Source organism: Pundamilia nyererei, unplaced genomic scaffold (assembly GCF_000239375.1).
Source record: "Pundamilia nyererei isolate P.nyererei 1_Seehausen unplaced genomic scaffold, PunNye1.0 scaffold00201, whole genome shotgun sequence".
Taxonomy (NCBI): domain Eukaryota; kingdom Metazoa; phylum Chordata; class Actinopteri; order Cichliformes; family Cichlidae; genus Pundamilia; species Pundamilia nyererei.
This window is the reverse complement of record NW_005187602.1, coordinates 229402-245723: the sequence shown is the minus strand read 5'-3', so window position 1 is coordinate 245723 and position 16322 is coordinate 229402. Positions and strand designations below refer to the sequence as shown.

The 16322-nt window shown below is 41.9% G+C and overlaps 1 protein-coding gene across 1 annotated transcript; it reads right to left on the bottom strand.

Annotated features, from left to right (window-relative positions):
• Window positions 1–282: 282 nt before the first annotated feature.
• Window positions 283–16112, bottom strand: pard6a (par-6 family cell polarity regulator alpha). The gene is made up of 6 exons (XM_005747611.1): window positions 15707–16112; window positions 8782–9004; window positions 3261–3550; window positions 2854–2979; window positions 1795–1994; window positions 283–1479 (listed from the first exon to the last, which is right to left on the bottom strand). Exons 1-6 carry the CDS (start codon window positions 15782–15784, stop codon window positions 1152–1154), a joined length of 1245 nt encoding a protein of 414 aa, XP_005747668.1. The 5' UTR covers window positions 15785–16112; the 3' UTR covers window positions 283–1151.
• Window positions 16113–16322: the final 210 nt, after the last annotated feature.

Here is a 16322-nt window from a genome sequence, read left to right as displayed (position 1 = left end):
TTGTTCAATAATAAAATTATTCCTCAAAAATACAACTTGCCTAATAATTCTGCACTCCCTGCAGTTTGCTGTGTAGGAATTTGAAGTTCGGAAAGATTGACACAAACGGTAAATGGTGAGGTGAGTAATAAATATACTTTTAGCAAATCACATCTCAACTCCCATTGTGAGGAAACAGGATTTTATTTGTGTTCTTCAAATGCTGCAGGGGTTTGAAGACTTTCAGCTGTGAACAATGGGTACTGTCAGAACCACTCATAAAACAGACTGACTTACTGATGCTTCTGCTTTAAATCACAGTAAACTTTTATTTAAATGTAATCAATGTAAAGTAAGTAGTATTGGGTTAAAATACATGTTACCTTTGTTCATTTACTGCTGTGCTTTTCCTGAAGTATTAAAAGCTTTTGACAAAGTTACAGCAGGGAGAGAAGCGGAGCCAGAACTACCTGTAATTCTGAGATGTCGGCAGTCTAAGACCCAGTTACCCAAATGCTAAAACAACTTTAATCACTTTGCTTCATTTCATGAAGCTTCCATGTGTATCCGCCATGTTTGCCACACTAAGCATTAAGTTTACTACACAGACACAAAGTTTCACAGTTAGAGATGCCAAAGTGACGTAGTGCTACTTGCACTGGTTTTTGTGGTGCCGCAAAAATAAAACATGAAAGTCAACTATAGGTTTGAAGACATTTTTTAAAATACATTGACATCAAAGTGACTTATGGCTTTTACAAGAGGATTTATAACTATTTAATTTTTTTAATTAAATGGTCAATATTAATCTGTTAATACATTATGGTATTTAAACATTTCCATAATATAACATTTTTTAAAAAATGATATAATTACTGTTGTTTATAGAACCTGACAAAGCTGAAAACTTCAGCCATACGTTGCATCGTATACAGTGTTCCTATGCCTTCATACAGTAAAAGCCAACAATCCACCAAGGCGGGAAAGAGGTAAAGTGTAAACTAGCAGAAGAGTGAATGGTCCCTCCGGAGGTCCTGTCAGTGCTTCATACGTCAACTCCCTCCTCTTTTAGAAGTCTGTTATCTAACAGGACCACAGCCACCTGTATTTGCCGTGGTTTCAGCACTGTTGCGCTAACATTCATAGTCCTCAATGGAACAGTGCTGTCGTGGTTACAGTGCTGTTACGTTGCTATCTTCTCTCATGCTCTCCTCACTGCTACTAGTTGTGTGGGTGGAGTTTCCGTTGTGGCTGGAGATCATCATGGCGCTGTCTCTCAGGGATGCTCCGACATTACTGGGCAATGAGACACTCTGTGGGAGGGGCCTACCCACGGTGTAGCTATGTGGCCCATTGCTAAGTGAGTCTCTGTCGGGCATAGTGGTGCTGTTAGTGACCCGGTGGGAGTCGTAGGGTGTCAGGCAGTCATTCTCCAGAATGAGGTCACCTTCATCATCATCATCACCACCATCATCACTGTCACCCTCAGCAATGCTGTTGCTATGGTAACAAAAGACATGCCAAATGATTAAGAAAAAAGTGAATGCAATATGAACTGCACGTGTCCGTTCCTATTGGCAACTTATGAATAAAGTTGAGAATTCAGCTAGCTTTGACTGCATTTTTCTAAAATTCATGATTCTCATTATTATTTCAAAACAACGGTTTCAATGAAGTTTCATTTCATTAAACGTTTAAGCACAAACTTCTTTTTCTTTTTCTCCTTTAACAGATATGATGTATGCCAGTGCTGCCACAGTCCCCATTCTTTCTGTTCATAAGCAGGCCCAAAAAAAGATAGTATGCATGACAAACCTTGCAGTGATGGGATTGCTCAGAGAGGCGGGGCTTTGTGAGTCATGTGACACGGCAGAGCCTGTAGATCCAACTGAGCCCAGAGAACCCGAGTTACCTACGGAGGTTTTACTCCTACGATGCGTAACATTGTTCCTCTGGTTAGCTGGCTTTACGGTCACAATAAGGTTGTGACTATTTGCCACCATCATGTCTGTGACCTAAAATGACAGATGAGATAGTCAAATAGGGCTTAAATGATGCGATGAAAAATGCAGCTGTTTTTCTTAGATTTAAAGTGTACATGTTATATATAACATATAATTGAATATAATATTGTGCAATTTGCACTCCACTCTTCTCCACACAATGCCAGTCTTACTTTATTTGTTAGTTTATTTGTTATTTATTGTAGACTTTACTATTTTTACTCTTTATCATGTTGCTGTAACACAAAAGTTTCTTTTTTGCACTGAAACATGTGACAGTTAAAAGCTAAACTTTAGCCATTAAGAGCGGCCCATGGTGAAATTAGCCATTTGTTTTACCAAACTGTATTCTACAAGGTGCGTGTGCGTAAGTATGGGAGGGCCCGGTAGCTTTTAGAGACTTGATTGGGCAATACATTGTCAGTAATTAAAATGACCGAATGGGCTGCTGTCAGTGCTTGTAAAGCCAGTGCGCAGCAGCGCTTCAATTGACCCATTGTCCCAAAAATGTGTTGGCCTACCAGTATGCCAGATTACCAGTCCAGCCCTGATTGATTATCATTAAAATGCTCTAATGAGTGCATATAGAGTGACTTAACACCCCGTTACTTTGATACATACAAACGCTGGTCTAATCATTACTACTACTTTTACTTCCTAAGCTGTTTTTGAACTGTTACTTTGTAAGCTTGTATCCACTACGGATAAAGAAAAAAACAAAACGACACACACAAGTGCGACTGTGTTGTAATTTATGGGCAAAGTACATTTACTGTTCATGAAAAAGAAGCACACTTGAATCTTGATCAAGTTAATTCTGAATCTTCTTCTGTATATATTGAATTTTCTTTGAGCCTGGAAGGGCATTTACCTGATCCAAAGATTTTCCTGCTACATCGATGCCATTGACCTCGAGGATCTCGTCGTTAACACCCAACAGCCCAGTGCTTTCTGCTAACCCACCACGCACAAGACGAGATATGAACACCCCTGGAACCTTCAGGAGCAAGAAGAAAGATACAAATATGAGACAACAGCTTTTAGCTATTATAGCTGATATTCATATATTCATAACTTTTGTCTTTATGTCTGCATGAAGGTGCTACTTGCTGATATTTTTAGAGAAATTTTGAGATGGGGGTATCTTACCGGCCCAATCATAACTGCACAATTGGTACATCATTGGTGAATTACAGGGAAATAATTCATCAATTTTGTCAGCATTAAAGGCAGAATACTGTCTTGTAAGCAGGGTAAAAGCAAAGTAACAAACCTTACCTTCTCTACGCCCTGCGGTGTCACCCGCACGCTCACGCCGTCACGTATGTAGAACCCAAGTGGTTTTTGAGTGCCATGCTTGTGAAGTCGTACCCGTCGATGTGTCTCAGGCAAAATGTCCACATCGATGATTGAAGAAATCTGTCTGAAGTTCTTTGGCGGTCCAATCATGAGGCCAGATCTGCCCTTTGAGTGGGTGGAGCCTGAGCCAGTGGCGCGCAGGCTCGTTAAGCCCAGCCCCTTTCTACGCCTCTGAAGGGAGTTGGTGCCAAAAATGATAGGTTCATCCTCTTTAAGAAGACACAAAAGAATGGAGACTGTTAATGGCTACTTGCTGATTTGTGATTCTTTTAAAGTGTTAAACTTTACAGTTACGGTGTATTATTTACACCATAATTGGAAAAAATAAAGTCCATCCATCTTGTTCTGCTTATTCGGGCTGGGTCGCGGGGGCAGCAGCCTAAAAAGAGAAGTCCAGACCTCCCTCTTCCTGGCCACCTCCTCCAGCTTGTCCAGGGGAACACCAGGGTGCTCCGAGGCCGAGAGATATAACCTCTCCAGCATGTCCTGGGTCTGCCCCGCGGCCTCTTCCCAGTAGGACATGCCCAGAGCACCTCACCCAGGAGGCATCTTTGTTAGATGCCCGAACCACCTCAACTACCTCCTTTCAATGTGGAGGAGCAGCTGCTCTACTCTGAGTCCCTCCCAGATGGCCGAACTTACCCGATCTCTAAGGGAGGCCAGCCACCCTTCGGAAGAAGCTCATTTCCACAAGTCTTTGATATTGGATAGTTGAACTTTTCATTCCAAAATTTCTACATTCAAAAGGTCAGAGCTTTCTTGTGTGTACTGTCAGTCTCAGATATGAACACAATATTACTACTAGCTTCAGATCATTTTTTCCCACAGTTCCATTCTGTCTGTATCCATATTTTGTCAGGAATAAAACCAGCCATTTTAGCTAACTGAACTACAGATACAGATAGCAGTTGTAACACGCAGAATAACTACTAAAATGTCAAAAAATGTAAACTTTCACAATTTTCACATTTTTCAAAACTTCTACCCAGTTCTATAAAATCTTTGAACTTATACCGGAATGACGGAAAGAGAAAAGCATGGAGAAGAGGGAGAAACAACTCATCATCTGATGCACATTAGCTGTCAAACAGGGTTAATGGGAATGTATAGCTGCCTGTGTGTGTGTGTGTGTGTGTGTGTGTATCCGTGTGTCTCCTCATGCACGCACACATTAGGTCATTGGGAAGCAGCATTAAGCAGCATTAATGGTTAATGCACAAAAATAATGTTTCCTATCAAGGCATACAGAGCCAGACTAAAGCATGAAGACACAAACATGGTTAAGCCTTCTCTAAATGCACAAATAATGCAATCAGATCCCTCTAATTTTGCAAAAGCTATTTTTGGACCACTATAGATCAACCTGTATTGATCATTATTTTGTGTTCTTGTATGTTATATACAAGGACACAAAATATAGTCTTTTTCAGAAAAGTTAAACATGTGCTAAACCTCATACAAAGTTGTTAAATTCCAGTGTGTCCCAGTTAGACCAGCTCCTACAGGAAACAGTGAGGAATGATCACTGCCCCACCACAGTCTCAAATAACTGTAAATATTTATGGCAGACCTGTGACATGCTAGCTTTACTTTGCACATTTTTTACTGAATCTCATCTTTGTTTATTTTTTGACCTGCCCCATACAGTAAAAACTGGTGACAATTCGAACCAAAAATTTCATATTTGGATTCATCCGACCTGTTGGTACTGATACTGATTTTCAGTCCAGTTCTAGCGTGACCGCTAATGATGGTAACAGCAGGCATAAACGACCTGTGTGACTGTTTTCTGCCAAAATTTTAGCCCAGCCAGGTTTACTTATTAATCAGTAGTCTTGGCATTCTGGCTGCAGGGCCTTCGCTCATCTTTTCACATTTTATAAAACACTCTATGACCTCATAATTAAATCAACAAAACACGCACTATAGCCGAAATTACAGTGAACCCACGATCTCTAACATGTATGTGGAGTGACATTGACAGACAACATCAAAGCTATAAGATCAGACATGAACCTCCCCCTCTCTGCTGGCTAAAGCTTTAAATACTTGCTGCTTACTACTATCATAAGCTTTAGAGCTCAGAAATGGTATTCAGGATGGCCGTAAAGAGTAAATCTGTGTCTGTGTCTTAGTGCCCCATATATCTGTCCCTAATGTACCATGTTTCTGTTATCTGCAGCTGTCATGAGCATTTGTATGTTTCTTTCTAGTGTGACCTCACTCTGTAGTGGCCCACCATCTGGAGCCCAAGGGGGTGCCATATGGCCATATGCAGTGCAGGACAACAACAGGCCTGTGCACAGTGCAGACAAAGGGGGAGCGTCATTCTGTAAGGGCTTTGTTACTTCACCTCCTATTTAAAAGCAGACTATTAGGTCTGAAACTGTATAATTTTTTTCAATTGTGATAAAAGCTCCTGTAATCACTGTGACGCTGTTTTACATTTAAAACAATGCATCAGACAACTGGTGCATCTATTGTGTTATTTTGTTTAAATTGTATTTGTTAAAACACACTTTTTTCAAAGCTCTTGTGTTTTGAACCCATCAACCATGATTACTTAGTCTGTTTACCGCCGCTCCATTTCTTAGTGTTTCTCTCAGTGGAACATGACATTTCTGTGCCACGTGTTACAAGTTGTACTGTCTCAGTAGTTTCCAGTTTGACTCATTTTAGTTTATCAGATGCAAAATTGTGATGTGAAAAAAGGTATTTTGTCTCTTAGTTATCATAAATCACTTCACCAACATACTCAGGGTAGAGCAGCACAAAGGTACACACTGCTCTTCTGTCAGTATTACTAAGACCGTAGTCACTTTGATTCTTCACATGGAACCTTACTGATTAAAATACATATAACTGCTTTGTTGTGTCAAAGTCTACTCGATGTAGGCTTTGTTGCAGTGTTAATGTGTTAAAGTAATCAACACACACACACACACACACACACACACACACACACACACACACACACACAGAGTAGTGGCATTGCATGGATCTGATATGACTGATGAAGTCTCAAAAGACATCAGTCACATAAACTGAGTGGGATTATCTTGCTCCAAAAAGTTAAATAAACTCACTCATGGCTAATGGCTTAAAGCAGCAGATGGGTTTCTATCCTGTGGTATCCCCCTGTCTATCCCTCACTCACAAACACATACTCACAAATGCACACCAGTGCTAACACACAAAGACAAGCTGTAGTAAAGGTCAAAATGAATGTAGCCAAGTAAGAGGAATTGAAGTGGAGAGAGAAGCGTGTAGGAAAGGAAACACATATCTGCTGTTTTCAGTGTAAAATGAACTTCTTGTTGCCTTCATAAAGGGTTTGATGATGTCTTCAGTCATTTAGAAGTCTTTCACATTTCACTGAATACTTACAAGTGACACTAGTGAGCAACAGAGCTGCTACAAAGACTACTAGTAAAATTGTGAGATCCTTACTGAACTTATTTGAGACAGACCTGGTTAGTTAAAAACAAACTATCGTCACCACTTAATCTTCCTGTTGCTCTATCCTTCAGCTGTGCAAATTTTGCCAATCATGTGGATGCAGTGAATAAATGGGATTACACTTCAGGAACGAAAGATAAGTGATTGTGGGAATAGATTTTAGCTGCCTTACTCAAGTCCTAATCCTTTCTAGTGACGCCACTACTCCTAATGCAATGCATGGGTTTAAGATTTTCCAGTAGGATTTACAGGATTTTATCATTTCTGGACTGCAGAGTTTAAAAGAGTACACAAAGCGAATACAAGCCTCCTCAATAAGATTTCAACAAACGTATTGCACGTGCACATGTTTGCTCTCTCTGTGTTTCCAGGGCCTTGTTTTCCTGAGCTCGCTTCCTTTTTAGTTCCCCAGACCATAGAGCTGATCTGATTTGCTGGCAGCTGTCTGTGACTCCGATCTCTAGCAGCCTGCTAAGCAGCACATTAATGTCATCACATCCTGAGTTATGACATAGCATGAAAAGGTGTACTGGGAGACAACAATGGTACAGTGTGTTAGAAAACACTCACATAATCCATAATGATGGATGGATAAACATCACCACTGTCAGCAGGTGTAATAAGTGTTTCTGCTTCATATGTAGTGTCTCAGGGGTAAACAATAAAGCTCACTAACATTCCAGTCTACCTGTAAAGTTACAGGATACATTTTTGTCTTTCTTGAATTATTCACTCTTGCTATGTCTTGGGCACAAAGTATGTGCTACCAGAGGTGTGTGCTACGAAGCCAGTTTAACTGGTTAGTGACGTCATAGTTGTCAGTGTCACAAGGGTGGTTCTCTTTTTAAACTTGGATACATTACTGTGGATTATGTTCAGAGCTTTGGAAGTGCCAATTTTTCACTAATTCTTGATTTGTATGCTTTAAAAAGAGATTTAAAATTAGAAGAAGCTGCCATTCTCAGGGAATACTGAGCTTGCTGACCTCTGCCGATTCAGTGAAGTAAAATCCAGACACATAAGGGTAACAAATAAGTCCTCAGTGTACTTTTGAGCAATTAAATGATTTCAAAATTAACATGAAATTTAACAAGCAGTCAGATTAAATGCCAGCACTGGAATAAATTGTTTAGAACCAGCTGGAGTCAGTGAAGTGAGCTCGGGAAAAGCTCAGGAAAAATGCGTGCATGACCTAAATTGTCGGACAAGAATGATCAGATTCTGTAAATTCTTTAAAACTGGTAAGCAGTGATTGATTAAAAATAAGAGCAACGGGATTGTTCATGTATAGCGAGGGTGTGCTGGGAATGCCTGGCAAAGGCCCCCGGTCCACGAGATCTTAAACTCCCACTTCAGGTGGAACTTCAACAGCATTCCGAGGGAGGCTAAGGACATTGAGTCCGAATGGACCATGTGCAACACCTCCATTGCTGTACATGAGGCTACAGGCTACTGCACTGAGCTGCAGCTGCAAGGTGGCCGGTGCCTGTCATGGTGGTAACCTCCGAACTTGATAGTGGATAACCGAGGTGAAGGGAGCCAACACGCTACAGAAGGAGTCCTGTTGGGCTTGGTTAGCTTACGGGATTTCAGAGGCAGCTGATGGGTAACGGCAGGCCTGGAAACGCCTCGGTGTTCTCCATTAAAAGCTGGAGGAAATGGCTACGGACAGGGAGGTCTGGGCTTCTCTGCTTAGGCTGCTGACCCAACAACGTGGCCCCAGATAAGCGGAAGAAAATGGATAGACAGGTGGATGTGATCGTCCACTAGTAAATGAATCATTGATGTTATTCTCTTGGAGGGACGAAAACATTTTAAAAAGACATGAAATATACTTTGGAAGCCATTAAAATAACTGTAGGATCAATGTGTAGAAAGACATATAACATGTTTAAGAGATCTGTCATTTAGACTGCTTTGCAAAGTAATTTTTCAAGCCTAATTAACTAAACATGTATTTTTACCTCATTTTTTCTCTTACCTCTCTTGGTTATAATAATGCGGAGCAGCGGATTGGCTGATGCAATGGCTTTGTGGTAATTTTCATCATTGTTGATTGGAAGGAGGTCCCCGTGGACATCTGCATATCCTAGTAGCACATCAACACCAGGGATGTGATGAATCGTTTGGAGGAGGCGGTAGAACTCCTTGAAGCCCCCTGGACCATTTCTCTTCAGAGCAAAACGACGATATTCTGCATCAAACTGTAGAAGGCAACAAACACACATCAAATGATTTTTAATAGTGAGGCTCAATCTGTGTTTACAATTTTAGCTAAATGTAATACTAAGCATTTTAAGTGTGGCTAACCGCTACAGCCACTAACTAGGAATGGATAACAAAACCTGTTGAGCCTATTTAACATACTTTGGGATTCATTCTTGAAGACCGTAGTCCTTAAGAGTTTTGATACGATGTCACCTCTAAGCATAGAAAAAGTGTGATGTCACTAAAACCTATCTAGAAAGGTTTTAGACACTTCCCTCACATCCAACCTGTGGGGCATACACACTGACAACAGTCAACATCGGCTGTTTCATTTCCAGCTTCAGAGTCATGATTCTGTCTGACACTCTTCAACTTCAGATCACTGTTAACAAACTCTTCCTTCAACATGACCCCCACTCTATTCTCTTCCTATCTGTACTATGAGAGAACAGCTTGCATCCACCTCCAATGCCCCTGGCCTGGGTTCCTTTCACCTGGTCTCCTGCATGCACACTATATCTAACTTTCTTCTCACCATCATATCAGCATCTCTCTCACTTCAGCAGTCATAGTCCCTACATTTAGAGTCCCTGCGTTCACCTCCACAACCCTGCCTTTGTTTCTCCTTGTTTTCAGCCAGCAGAAGCACAGTTTCCACCAGCACCCTCATGGCCAACAGCACTGGAGGCTGTGGGTTCGACTGATCTGACATGGAAATCTCATTCTTGATCATCTGCATGTTTTATTTTCCAAAGATATTATGCCGGATGCCCTTCCTGACACAACCCTCTCTATTTATCTGGACCTGTTTACCGCCATTTCCTGTAGCTTCTCTCTCAGTAGCAGCGACTGCATTGCGTTAAATCAAAAAGGGGATCCTCTTAATGCATTCCTAATTATCGATTCAATTCCATTTTATTTATATAGCACCAAACCACACAACAATCGCCTCAAAGTGCTTTATATTAGTATAGTATAGAAGTAAATTAATCTACATAGATAAGGCTAACGTGAACACCGACAGTAAAATTTGAGATTTTGTTTCATTTCAGTGCTAAAATCCGAGCCCCTCATAAAGGCCATCCTCAGTAACCACCTTTGATATGGATGTAAAGGTACAGTGCCCATTTCATGAATGGAAACACAAACAAGGAAAAATCACAGGGAACTGTAGGGACAGTACTGGTACAGGAGTTTAAACATATTTCAAATATTATGGAATATTTGTTATTTTTATGTACTGTAGTAACAAATCTTAAAAATTATGTCATTCTATCAGTCTTCCTGTATCGTGACATCTCCAACTTGCATGATGTACTGACAAGGCACGTACTGTTTGGAACTAGTGATGCCTGGCGAAAGCAGAAATGTTTAAAAATTGTTTAATTAAAACTGAGACATGACCTAAAACTCAAACTCTGGAGTTTAATTTTTGTCCCAACTGTATATTATAACAGAAACTTTCAAACAGTAATTACACAATGAGATCCACGCTGACTTTGTTTTGTCTCCCAACATTATGCTTCTTCCGGTGGATATTAACACAAATACTGTGCCTCCCTTTAGCTCTATAATTAACAGCACAGAGTATTAGACCTCTCACTGGCATGTTTGCCTTGAAAGCTATACTGGGCGTGCTCAGTGTGAAGAATGTGTGCTTTATCAGAGCATTCATCTGTATCTGGGACTCTAGGGTGGCATGCTACTTTACCAGTACTGTCATATGATATATGGAAATGTTGACGTTGCTGCATTCAGGGCCGTAATCAGGTTTTAGGGATTAGTGGGGTACAGAAGAGTCACACTGGTGCTCTTTGTTTAAGTAAAACAATAAGGTTATTTTTAAAGTGCTTTTCACATATGTGTTGGCATAAAGTGCTCACATGTTCTTATGAATAATAACAATACGATTGAATGGAAAATGGAAGCACAGTTAACAGGAATATAAAGCCAAGTTCAAACACAGCATGAAAGAAAATATTATAAAGAAAGTTATTAAACAATAAGAATGAGTCCACAGAGTTGGATAAATGAAGTCAAAGTGGGACTTCAGAAATCCAAAATTTCTTTTGCCACCGGCTGAAAGGCTCCATCCCCACCCCAATCTCACACGAGTAACACATTCTGAGATAAAAGATTGCTGCATTTCCATTTAGTGCTCTGTATATAAGTAGCCGGTGTTGAGTATAAAGCAGGAGTAATATGAGTTGACTTAGGAGAAAATATAAGTATTCTGGTGGCAGCATTTTGTATTGCTTGAAAATGAGAAGGAGATGATTTCCTGGATGGGATTGAGCAGAAAAAAAGCTGGGATCCAAGGAAAACTGAGGCTGTGCTCAGTGACAATGTATCTGACCACTTGTTCCCTTGCGTGCCCCACTGACTGGAACTTCTCATCTATAGACTGATTCTCCGGGTCGTACTACCTCAGGCTGCTTCACCCTGTCTCTCCTTGTCAGCTGGTCTCTGATCCTGCAGTCCTCAGCATTCACTGACGACTTAGAGTCAACCTGCGCTTTCTCTGCTGGCTGCTGCTGTTGATAATTGTGCAACTTTACAGATGGCACTCTGTCATTCTGGAGCCAATAAATCATTTGCATTGAATGATTTTGTTGGTTTCATGAAGTTTGACTTTTTTGTTCTGAACTGAATCCTGGTAGCGCAGGACAGACTACAGAGGCCTCACTGGGGTTGGTTCAGATGGGTACTGGGACCCTGGCAGAGGAGGAGGAGAACTAATATTAGTGTTTGGAGTGTTTCACCAGTTAGCATCGCAGTGGATGCAGGACAATTTTATATCTTTGAACTTCAGCTTGTTAGAGTTGGAGGTAAAAACTAATCTACCAACCACCTGGTTCTATCAGCCCTGGTCAAAGAAAACAGAGCTGTCTATTTTACAAGGCTGGCTTTTAACAGTCAGCACAATCCAACATTATTATTTGATACCATTACCATGATCATATCACCTGCTTAACCTGCTCTTTCTGTTTTTTCTGATGACAATAGGAAAAATTTTCTTCATTTTTTTTCTTACACAGGTGCAAATGAAAAATACAATGTTATGCACTGGCTCTCCATCCATTCTGTCCCAGGCTCAGCATAGAAATCTCTCTAGTTTATACACCTGTGGCCATGAAAGTGATTAGAACACCTGAATTCAATAATTTGGATGGGTGAATACTTTTGGCAATATAATGTATTTATATCTGTTCCTTTTTATTGGCAACTTTGTAGAAAAGAGGAATTTGTTGCTGTGTCATTGTGTAAAACTGTTCTCATGCCATGACATGTTGTTTCTAAAGGACCACAGCCTCCTGCCAAAGGGCAGTGTCACAAACAGTTTGAGACAGGCAAGCAAGATCCATGCCGACCCCCCACTTCATAGAGTCCTGGAGGTGTCCTAGAGGTCCTGGAGGTCTGCAAGTCTTGTAGGGAGGCAGATTGCTGCCAATCACCTTCTCAGTGGAGGGAATGACATGCTGCAGTCTGCATTTGTCCTTGGCAGCAGCACGGTGATGGAGGAGGTGAGAATAGATTCATTGATGGAGAAAAACTGCACCATCACTGACGTTGCAGGTTGTATTTTCTCTGTTGTGTCTTCTTGATGAGGAGGCTGATGTTTGGGAGGGATGTCTGGTTTCCACTGTCATCTCCACTGTTTTCACAACATTTAAGCTCCAGGTTGTTGTCACTGCACAAAGTCACCAGTCAATCTCGCTCATATAGACGGACTCATCTCCACATGAGATAAGCCCAACAGGGTGGTGTTATTTGCAAACTTTGGGAGTTTACAGACTGGTGTCTGGAGGTGCAGCTGTTGGTATACAAGAAGAAGATTAGAAAAGTAAAGACAGAGCCCTGAGGGGAACCAGTGCTGATGCAATGAAAGACAGGAAGTCAATGATCCACCTGCAGGTGGGAGCAGACACATTCAGCTGGGAGAGCTTTTCCTGCAGCAGAGTACGGATGAATATATTAAAAGCACAACCAAAGTCCACAAAAAGTAGCCTAGCATAAATTCCTGCAGAGTCCAGGTGCAGTGCCATGTTAACAGCATCACCTACTGACCTGTTGGTTCTGTAGGCGAACTGCAGGGGATCCAGGAGGGAGACAGTGATAGAGTTTAGATGTGATAGTACCAGACGGTCAAACTCTTCATGACTACAGAGGTCAGAGCAACAGGTCGGTTTGTGATCCCTTTTTAAAAAAAATGGAACAAGAATGATAAGTCCTGTGGAAGCAGGCTGGCACATGACATGTCTCTGATCAGCACAGGGCTTCAGGGTGGATGGAGACACTGAGCCTGGTCCTGCTGCTTTCTGGGTGTTCTGTTTTGAGTTTGTTTACATCTCTTTCAAGTAGAGAGAGAGGTTTCTAGGGAGATGGAGAAATTACTGAAGGGATGAGCATTTGAGTCCAGATGAGGGGAGCAGTATTGCTGAATAACAGTCACATCATTACACCAGCCACTGTAAGCAGAAAACCAGATACCTCCACCTTTGTCTTGCCGAAGAACTTCATGTGGCAATCTGCTCTGAAGAGTTGGAGTTCTACCAACTGCACCACAGAGTCCAGTATAGATCCACTCAAGTTTCCATAAAACACAAAACAGCCAATTTAGAGCAGTCTCTGTTTTTCCCCATCAATAGCTGGAGTTCATCTATTTTACTGCCCAATGAGCTTATGTTCCCTGTAGTGGAGTACGGAGGCGGTGGAGATGCAGGAGCGTACCGGCTTGCTTTCCTCTCCTACAGCGTCTCACTTCATGAACCTGAATGGCCAGATCAGGCAATGAATGATGGAAATAAGTCCTCAGGAGTTGTAGCCCTGATGCTCATTAGCTCATCTCTGGTGTAAAAAGTTCTGGTTGTATGGCAAAGCACAGAGTAAAGCTGAAAGACTGCGCAAAAGATTCACGAAACTGTTCCCACTAAAAATGTAAACAACAAACCGGTTGAGTTAAAAACACAGCAGCCAGTACAGCAAGGCCATGAAGGCATCTGAGCAGGAAATATGATCAGCTGGTGACGTGTGACCCAAAAGTAAACAAATGACTCAGCCATCATCACTGGACCACCAGCTAGTTATACTCCATACAACCAAATGACATATCACAACTGTCATCTTGAGCTGACAGTTGTTGTGAGTTGGTGCTATATAAATACAACTGAACTGAACTGAATGACAGGAAGAGCAGAGATTGGACAGTGGGTAAGATACTGATCCATTCTTCAGAGGGTAAGTGTGTGACTGATAGACAAAAGCACTAGGTGAATGTGTGTGTGTGTGACTGCGTGAATGAGACAAGCAGTAGAAACTGTTGTAAATGATGAAACTGAGGAGAAAGGTGTTGTATAAGAACCAAACCATGTACTGATTCTAATAGGTGATAACACCGTCCCGCGTTACTGAACTGTTGAGTTACTTCAGTTACTGCTAAAGAGTTAAGCATTCGACTCACTCTTTGTCACTGTATATAATGCTGTCACTCTTACTGCACTATAATGTGTCATCACTGACAGTAGCACACTGGAATAAAAGGAAAATCTCCCTCTTTTTTTGCACTAATCAGTGCTGCTGTCTGCAAGCTGCACTCTCTGATACAATGTTCATTTAGAACATCATCAAATTCATATTATTGGATTTCCTTAAAAAATGGATATCATTTTGAGGCTATGTTGCCCATTCTAGTGTCAATTTCTTTGGATAATCATGGGAAACACAACTTGCTTATAAAGGATGAACGTTGCCACTGTGACATGACCCACTGGTTAGTAAATCCCATTGTAAAGCTAAAAATGTTCCCTACGCGATCAGTTTGCAGGCGGATATCATGAGCACGGCACAAACCTGACTGTGAAGCAGAGGAAATCACAGAATTCTCTAACAGGAGCTTCATTTACTAAACTGCCCTTCATGTTGTTTGACTTTAAGCACGTCACAGGACACAGACTTCTACAGAACCACAGGTGTTTCTGACACACCCCCTCCTACCTACAAAAAACTGCGTGGGTTTGAGCACTGACTCAGTCTACATATTTCTATACGTGGACTGGTCCACATTCTTCATGTGAAACCAGTCTACAGTCTGTGCGAGGCGGCTGAAGGGCCTGTGGAAGGTTTTATCTTTAAACTATTTTTCAGGCTCTTCTAACATTAGCAATAAAAAGTACATTGAAAATGCTGCCAATATTTGAGTTTACGGACACAGCTTCACCTAAAAAATATTTTGGTTTTCATCTTCATGAAAGCACTTACTATTACAGAATAATCGCACTGTAATTTTATGTGTTCGGTATGCTTATTTCTCATTATTTCTCTTATTACAAAAGCTAAACCTCACAAACAACTAAAATGTAAACACCAAAGAATAAGCCAACAACAGCTTGGCACCACACACACACACACACACACACACACACACACAGATCGAGTTAAACACAGGACTGGGATTATCGAGGCTGAGCAGGCTGACACGATGTTGATGGTGTTGGTGGGGGGGCTGCGGGCGGCAGCAGCCAGGCCGCTGTCAGCTGAACCCGGTCGGATTTCGTTTCTTCTAAATATCGCGTGAATTTGCAGCGGCCAGATATTTGTGTTTGTTACATCACGATCTGGATGAGAAGAGCGGAGGGCTGGGGTCCTGATAACGCACACCCTGCGTCGCTAACAGCATCAGTCAGCAGCCCATCACTTACTTTGCTCTTGACCTCCACCAGGTTGTCCGACAGTCTGAACGAAGTCCGCTGTTGCTGCTGCTGCTGTTGCCTGGACATTGTGCTCCTCGGTCGGCTGCTTGTCTGAGGCACTGCGGGTAAAAATATCCGCTGGAGGTCTGACAGCCTGGCGGCTCCCTCCTCTACTCTCGAGCGTAAAGCTGCTGAGGGGCTGCAGCGGTATTGGTGTTGTCCTCGGACAGGCTCCTGGCTGCCGTGCTGCTGCGGGCCCGCCTTTCGTTCCTCCCGACGCGCAGAAACAAACCCGGCTCCTCACAGGTGCAGTCCGGTAAATCCAGTATGAGATCTGAGGTACCAGCGAAACCCGCCCTTCTGCTCCCCACCCCTCCTCCTGATGAACACAGGGGGCGGGACGTGATACTGGAAGAAGAAAACACAACATGACCTGTCTATTACTCTCTCTCTCTCTCTCTCTCTCTCTCCGTGTGTGCGTGCGCGTGTGTGTGCTGCTCCATACTCCAGTGGACAGATTCATATTACTCCTCCTTTGCTTTTGCTGGCACAAGGACAGAAAGGATAATACTCTGTTCTAATGTCAAATCACTTTTACTTATATCATACTGATAGCCTGGTGAAT

Bases quoted from the DNA above. Each gene is read 5' to 3' on its own strand.
- pard6a (XM_005747611.1), bottom strand. From the start codon at position 15,784: ATGTCCAGGCAACAGCAGCAGCAGCAACAGCGGACTTCGTTCAGACTG. The intron at 3,551-8,781 runs GTAAGAGAAAAA...GTCTTCTTAAAG, and splicing joins CATTATTATAACCAAGAGAG to AGGATGAACCTATCATTTTT. The intron at 1,995-2,853 runs GTAAATGCCCTT...CTGTCATTTTAG, and splicing joins CAGGAAAATCTTTGGATCAG to GTCACAGACATGATGGTGGC.